Source organism: Sesamum indicum, unplaced genomic scaffold, assembly GCF_000512975.1.
Source record: "Sesamum indicum cultivar Zhongzhi No. 13 unplaced genomic scaffold, S_indicum_v1.0 scaffold00202, whole genome shotgun sequence".
Classification (NCBI taxonomy): domain Eukaryota; kingdom Viridiplantae; phylum Streptophyta; class Magnoliopsida; order Lamiales; family Pedaliaceae; genus Sesamum; species Sesamum indicum.
The window spans coordinates 112,923-121,433 of NW_011628096.1; the positions used below are offsets into that span (position 1 = coordinate 112,923).

General features: G+C 34.6%; 1 protein-coding gene across 2 annotated transcripts in view; it reads right to left on the bottom strand.

The window, feature by feature from the left end:
- Positions 1-6,596, bottom strand: part of LOC105179763 — an 18,479-nt gene extending 11,883 nt beyond the window's left edge. Inside the window, exons 1-6 of one of the 2 annotated variants that reach the window (XM_011103404.2) lie at positions 6,312-6,596; positions 6,140-6,209; positions 4,183-4,225; positions 955-1,032; positions 716-800; positions 492-565 (exon numbers count right to left, since the gene is read on the bottom strand). In XM_011103404.2, the coding sequence (XP_011101706.1) occupies positions 492-565; positions 716-800; positions 955-1,032; positions 4,183-4,225; positions 6,140-6,209; positions 6,312-6,474 (513 nt within the window). In that variant the 5' untranslated portion in view covers positions 6,475-6,596. Of the gene's footprint in view, positions 1-491; positions 575-715; positions 801-954; positions 1,033-4,182; positions 4,226-6,139; positions 6,210-6,311 lie in introns of both variants that reach the window. The other variant, XM_011103403.2, reaches the window with a different exon arrangement.
- Positions 6,597-8,511: the final 1,915 nt, after the last annotated feature.

Below are 8,511 nucleotides of genomic sequence, written 5' to 3' on the forward strand. Positions count from 1 at the left end.
GCACCACTGACTATTTATACCTTATTAACTTTATATGATAGCACTTTAAAGATTTACTCTCATACTGACTCCATATCAAGCAACGAAATCCATGGATAACTTCCTCATAAGCTTCAAAGGAACAAATTAATTCGTTCTTTCCTTAAAAAAAAGAAAGAAAATTAAACAAAGCATCAGGGCTTTGTTTGTCTTTGTTTGTCTGGATATTACAAATTAATGATTAATCATGCACTGTAAGGAACTAAGGACTCATACTACTATGGAAATAGAGGAATAATTTCTTCTGTGTGATAAGCCAAATGAATAATTGGGTGTTGGTGGTTTGCAAAGAAATAAAGACTTATCATTAGTTGATTTCCAAAATTAATAATGACTGCTGATGGTAAGAATAGCAAAGATTTAAACATAATAATTTTGCATAAATGAATAAAACCGAAAGGTCATGTGGAAAGCCCAACTATAGTTACTATACAACAAGAGATATGTCACACCTGTAGCAGCAAAGCCTTGTCCTCTTCAAACATGGATAAAAAGTTCTTGGAGTTGATAAACCTGTAATCCTGATCTGCAGGATCTAAGGTGATGAACACAGATATATGAATATACAACAGAAAGTTATATAAAAGTATAAAGAGAAGCATGCTCAAAAGACTATTTCTTTAAAGCGTAGGTAAACAAGATAACAGGTCATCAAATATGGAAGGTCTTCACCAACCAAAGGAAGCAGCCTTTAGCAATGGAAGGTCAATTTCAGAAATATGTTTCCCAGAATAATGCTCCTCAACCTTTTCAAGAATGTGCTGAAAATCCAACAAGAAACAGCATCAAATGAAAGATGACAAAACATTATGGAGAATGATGTCAAGCAGGAAGGAGAAGGCTTTCTAGCTAATAATATATTAATATAGCAAACAAGATCCAATCAAAAGGAGGTTGACAGACAATAGAACATACAACATGTTCGTCAATGTTAAATATGTCATAATCTCTCTTCAACAACTGATCTGTCAGCAGCTCAAAGGCATACCGGACCTGCAAAACCGACCATATTGAGCATTGTAACCTTTATTTCATATATTTTGATTGGAAGAAGAGCTTTTTCCTGAATAATTGAATTACACCAAGAGTGCAGTAGAATAAATCTTGTTATGGTGATGTTCCAATGGGCTCTCTCGACTTTGTCTTGTTCGATCTAGACTAAAGCAGCTAAAAGAAAGAACGTCCCAGAACTTAAGGTCAAGAATTTATAGGAGACATAGATTCATCTTATGCTGTATTTTCAATCCTAAACAGTTCTCTATCTCCTAACTGAGACAAAAAAGAAAAAGCAAAAAAGTGAAATATAAATTTTGTGGGTCACTGGTCAATCATAAGTTTCTACATGCCAACTTTACTTAATATTTACCAATAGATTTGTAAGTAAAACAACATCGTGTGAAGTATGATATGCAATGGCATCGATCAAGTAAATTAACTAAAAATTCTTCATATTACTTGAATTTCTAAACATTAATAGAAGCCTGCAAAGGGATTTTAGTATGCTATGTGGAAATGAGACAGTCATGGCTGTGTCTTTTTAAAAACTTTTGGAAACTGCTTTGTAAAAAGAAAAAAAGAAAAAAAAGAAGAAGAAGAAGAAGTGCCTCGCATTTCCTGGAGTCCAAAAACTTCACATAAAACAACTAGATGGCAAATTCAATAAACACCTCATCCAAGAAATAACTATAGAAGTTTCACTTTACCAGCATGATTCAAGTGGTTGGCGTGTTTCAAATTAAATATGATCACACAGTCTGGCTTTGAGAAATGAGACTAGGAACACTATCTCATATACAATTGTAGAAGTTCATTAACATAAATAATCCAAAGTTATAATGTACTTAAGTTATTCATATAATAGCCGCACTTTACCAGATATGTAATTATTAGATTCACTATGTAATAGCAATACTGTTTAACGATAGAATAATAATTCATACATATTAATTTCTTGAACATGCTGGGAGAACTATTTTATTTCCCTCAGATTAGCATGTTATTTAAGCGGTTGAACATATACCCCACTCCAGCAAAGCCACCTGGTTTAAGATGGTTGATTATTTATCATAAGTGCCATTTACAAGAAGCAACTTACAGGTTTTCAACCAGTGTCAGTTTCATTATCACTTGTATGATGATCTCATCTATTGATTTTAGTTCTTTTTACCAAAATCGGTCGAAGTTAAGACATTGGTGGCCGAACTGTGAACATAGAAGCAAGACTGGAATAGGGAACAATGGAAGTGCCACTATCAATCTCGTACATTAATTAGCAATGAAATATTACATTCATAAGGTAAAGCACTGATCAGTTTCCAAAATAAGATCACAAAATCCTCTGTCAATTGATATTGCTTGACTTCCCCCATCTGAATGAATATTCTTGTTAGTCCATATTCACTCTCTTAATTTAATGATAACGAGCTACCATACAGTAGTATTTGGAGAATTTCTAAACAGCTAACATCTGGTCTCAAGATAAAAAAGATTCATTGTTGATTCTGCATCAAGAATTTTCTACTTGACTGAAAATGATAAAAACACAGTTGGAAAATTTCAATTGTTGACTGAGTAGAGCATGATTTACATTTTGTACCAGAGTTCCAACTTGATTATACCACTATTGGCAGTACAAGTATGCCATTGATTTGTTGGTAAACAGATGAGATGAAAAGTGAATATGTGGCGTACTACTGATCAGCTTAAGCTGGCAAGAAGCGAACTGATGAGTTTGACCAAGGACATATGCCAAATTTACCATGAAGCCCTAGATGAATGATAAAATGCACAATGACTAACAGAAGTTAAAACAAATTCTGTAGCATAACAAAAATTACAGCAATTTTGGGCACTTAGATCAAGGCCGATGAGTGCTCAGGCTACCAAACCCCAAACATTAGGTCAAAAGCTCTACCAATTGTATGATACTGGCATCGTTTCACCTGTACACTATCTTCCTCCTTCAATAAGGTTATAATATTGAGAAGAAAATAAGAAAACCACAAGACACAAGGAAGTTGTTCAAACAATTTCCAACCTGTTGATTTTGCTACACAATATGTTACTAAGCAGATTAGGCATGCATAAGCGGATTAGTTGTGAGCTGAGCTGAGCTGAGAGTACAAGATCATGAACATTTATTTATGTATAATGATAACTTTAACAAAACATCTCAGATGTTTCACGTGGGATGGAACAAGGATACCAAATGTCACATCTCAGTATCTCACTCTTTTCACGGACAAGAGAAAGAGGAGTGATCATCAATTTGGGAAAAAGTTGGCTTTCCTCTTTGATGTCAAGCCAGAACTGCCAATGTGATTTTGCATGGCTTCTTAAGAAGGAAGAAGGTAGTCCTCAAAGGTTGGACAGAGTACCCTCATTTAAACAACTTCCTAAAGATGGTATTCAGGATATAAATACAAAAGAACATGACTTTCTGGCTTAAAACGAGGTTTCTAGTGTTTTTACCATTACAATGCCAAAAGAAACAGCAGATACTTCTGAAGGGGTGTGTGTATTCAAACAGTTAGCAAACTTAGTTGTAGTGCTCAAATTGTTGATAAAGCATCCATGTTGCAGGGCATTTGATGTTACAAGGGGCAGTCAAAACACACAAAACAATGGTAGAGACTCTTAATATAACTAAAGAAAACAAGTCCCATGTGGAATTAGATGCGACAGATTGATCAAACTCAACTTCATAAGGAAAAAGAAGTCGAGGAGGAATGATGATGCTCCACTTATGTTTTTCTTTTACATGTAATCAATCTTGAAGAGAAGATCTTAGCATACATTCTGACAAGGAAAACATCAAGAGAACAGCTACAACATCCAACGTCCAACTAGCAAGGCAAGAATGTCAATGAGAGAATCAAATCAACTCAAAAATTAAACATCAGCATATAGTCCTGCCATCTCAAATATTTCCAAATGGCTGTACCACTCATCTTGTTTGTTTCTTCCATTGCAATAGACTACAAAATAGTGTATATAAGAACTCAGTACTAAACAGTGAAACAATTAAATTGAAAGCTTTATCACCTTAAAAGATACAGCAAAGTGCAATAACTTATAAAAGATTATGCGTATTGAAATTACTGTAGCAACTACACAATACGCTAGGGACAATTTGTTACAAACCTTGATAAAATCTACTGCTGGAGGAACTAAAACGCTTGAATTCCTGAAATGTAGAAAAAGTTAGTCCGAGGAACAAATTGGCTGAATAACCCCGTTTTTTGGAAGGGCAGCTGTTCATTACAGCATCAAATCATGATAACAATTAAAGATAACATATAACCAATCAAATACAATGAATAATGAGATAATAATTTCATTAGAAACATAAGTTAGACAGGTGAGTGTTAAAGCCCAAACGGCCAAACCTATCTTGCAGAGTCTTTATGTCTCAATATTAACCGTTCAGGTAAGACCTCTGGATTTACAGAATAACAACTTACGGGACTCCAGGTTCTGGAGTTTAAGCTTTAATAATATAATATGAACAATTACATTTTACTAATGAATCTTTTTTTATTTAATAATAAATCTTGAAGCTGACAAACTTAATCCTACAGTAGCATAATTATTGATTAACTCGGCACAGTAACAGTGGAGTGCCGAGAATTTCGATTTTTTAACTGTTTTTAACTTTGAACTTGTGACTCTTGTAGCTGCTCTACTGTTTCATAATACTTGATTAATAAACATTCAGGAAGTAACAGTGCCAACATTGTTGGATGTAGTACCAAGAAGCACCTTCATGGAGGATAAGTAAAATAAGTTCAACAACAATATATAAGGTTAACGAGAAAAAGAACAACCCACAAAGCATTGGCATCTCCAAGAAGAGTAAATACTTTAAAACTGCATGTCCCTTGACAATGAAGGAGCTTGTCGTGCAGGTGAACATCTTACTCTTACAAAGAGAGCTGTTTGTCCTTGAATTATCTATTGTTCACTGAACAAGGACCACATTTGACATACAGAAGCAGATCTATGTCATACTAATTTTTTCAACCTACTCAGTAAAGTCAACAAGCAATCGCCGTGGTAAATACACTGCTTGCCTATAGTGCATAGCTTCAAAGTACTGTCTTTGCTAGCTAAATCCCCACGAAATTATATAGGAAGGAGTTCTAAATTTCTGAAAAAGTGTCATTCATTTATCTACAGAAGCAACTTTAAACTCAATATGACATTCACTTAGACAAAAAATACAAAGGGATACTAAATTTTTGGCTGATCCTACATAGAATTTCGATATACTTCTGCAAGCTAAAGCCAGTAAAGCAGATATTCACTTGATAATTAGCAATATCCCTTTCATTTGGTTGAAATGCTCTATTGTTTCCTCAACATTAGATGAAAAATCCCCTGCCATTATATCCCTTTCAAATTTAAGAATAGTTGATCCTTTATGGTAAGCATCCCTGTTGTATGATCATGATTGCACACAAAATGCCTTAGGACCATAGAAGAAGAGTTGAAAGAGAAGAAAAAAAGTGGACCACACTCATTAATGTAGTTTGCAGAAACTTAAGGAAGAAAAACTCACAGAACAGGGAGACAAGTATGACTGGCGTTATGAAAGTCTATATGGAGGAACTTAGAGATGATAGTACAATGCTATCCCTTGCTCTAAGTTCATAGGATAAAATGTGCAAGATTTAACTCTCACGCCTGGCCATATGTTTCTCAATTAGTTCATTTTTTATACTAAAGATTCATAACTTCTTGGGCATATTATTCCAACAGGTTCAGATTCGAGATGTTATATGTAGGTGCCATTGACTATCTATGCACACTCCTCAACCCAGAAACTTCTCCAAAGAGTGCACCCCCATCACAAAGAACAAGACCAACAGAATCATGCTTAAATTCACAAATGAAACCATTCAACCACCACAAACTTATGAATGCGCAGAAAAATACACATGTTTAGTGCAATTCCATCTCTAAGCCAAATTAAAGAAATAAACAGAAACAAACAGAAGAACAAAAACTTGCTCCCCAACTCGACTAACTCAAAATTCAGAACATGCTAACAATGCACATCAGCAAAAACTTAAAAAAGTGAACTTGCACTCCAATTTACCATTTGGAGGTGATCTTTTCGTAGGCCCGAGTTACTTCTTCAATGGAACTATACTTGGGGATCCCCAAAACTGCAAAATAACAACAAACACACAAAGAAAAAGAAAACCCATTATAGTTTGACATAAATTAAATAAAAAAAATATGAGATGTTCAAAGGAGGGAATCACTACCATCGTAGTGGGTTGGCGGAAAGTTACTCGGCAAAACGACAAACTGACAGAACAGCGCAGCCATGAGAAACAAAAGAGGAACGTGGTATGCTCTGAGAGTGGACTTCACAGAAGATATCGAGGTCTGATTATGTGCAGGAGTCTGCCGGTCTGGAGTCGCCATGAACGTTAAAATTCTGATCGCCGATGAGAGCGCAGGGACAACGAAAGAAAGGGGCGAGGGAATCGGAGTGGAGCTGTGTTTTAACTTTTATGCTAATGTACACTAGTGATTGAAGAAAATTTCGATATTGTTTGTATTTGTCTTTTGAACTTATTGTTTTGGTGTTTTGAAAATGGGGTGGGAAAAATAGAGATAAATAAGTTTGTATTGAAAATAAATAGTATATTGGTATTTATTTTTTGAGATAATTTAAAATATTTTAAAATAAGTGGTGTAGGTTTTAATAATGAGATTTGGAAAACAAGAATCACTCTTTATTATCAAATCTATATTTTTATATATAAATGTGTATATATATAAATATTATATGTTTAATAATGTATTTTTTTAAGACAAAAAGTATTATTTATTATCAAATCATATCTCTTCTATATTATATATAAGTGTATATATTATTATAGAAAGTTGAAAAATAAAAAAATACACATATAAGGCGTAAAAAATACAAAAATAAATATTGAGTGTGTTTGATCTTGTCTCGAAAAGTTTCAAAACATGAAACCAAACATAGTGTACATTTTCGGCCCATCTTTGAGATGGACCAAATAGGGTGCACTATGTTTATTTTTATTTTTAACTTGTTTGGTGTATTCTGTGGAGATAAAATGACAAAAATAAAGATAAATAAGTATGTGTTAGAGATAGTGTGTATGTTTGGATTTATTTTGGAGATAATATAAAATAAGCATGTTATATTTGATGTTGGTTAGTGAGAGACAAAAAATATTGTTCATTGTCAAATCATATCTCCTTTGTATATATGTATGTGTATGTATATAATTTATTTAGTTGTGAGTGAATAAATAGTATTTTTTAGTCATAACACTGTTCTAAAACACTCAAAAACTAGTAAAAAATGGATAAAATAATTCAAGCCAAACATGAAAATGTTTTGGGCCATCTCTGAAATGGCTCAAAACTGAAACCAAATACTTTGGTATATATTTGGGTTAGTTTATTTTGGAATATGTCTGTGTGTTTTATCATGTTTTTGCACAATTAAAAAATTTGTAAATATTTTCTATTGCATTTTGGTTTGTCTTGGCGGCCTCCAACAAAAGAGACGTATGAGAGCCCACCCCTATCCCTTCCCTAGACGTCGCGGAGTGAAAGCGTCTAATGGATGCACGTTGTCACCGTTGGGGAACTGATGATAGCAAGGCGGAGCGCCACCCACATGGACTGCAAGGGGGAAAGAAGAGGGCGCAACTGAAGACGGAGCAAGGGGTGTGGAATGGGGGAAAAGGGAAGGGAGGGGGGCAAGGGGTGAGAATGGAAATGGGAACAGGCGGCAATGGGGAAGAAGGGGGTGGGGATTGGGTTTCAATCTTTTTTTTTAATAATTTATACTAAATATTATATTGGATAAATACATTTTGCCCTCCATAAACTATTCATCATATAATATTTACTCTTCTAAATTAACAAATGTAACACTTAGGTATCCCCGCCTGGGATCAAACTTATATTTATAGGGGATGTCTCATTTCGATAGAATTTTGCACGTGCACTTTATTCTTGGGCTGGATGGATAGAGGTTGTTAACCACAATCCATTCTTACTCTTTGTTAATCTGGCCAATGCAAGTCAGTCTCCATGTTGAAGGGATCCTTCACCGACGAGGACTCCTAATTTGCAGGGAGTCCTCCTTATTTAGGAGTTTGAGACTTGGAGGGAACCTTCCTCGACATGTGTCTTCCCTGTTGGCTAGAAAATACATTTGGCGGTCTAGGTGTATGTCACGTTGGGGTATTTAGACATAGGTCTTGGGCCAGTCACTACTTGTTGGATCACGTTCTTGTGCTAGATCCGTAAATATCTAAGGTGGTCACCCTCTTCAAGGATTGTTGGATTGACTATGGGGGCCCTGGGCTTCATTCAGCCAGATTTCTTTAGGTCATATACATCTATATTTATATATATATGCTCAACTAAAAGTTAAATATTTTTAGAAAAAAAATGAATAAATATACTTTA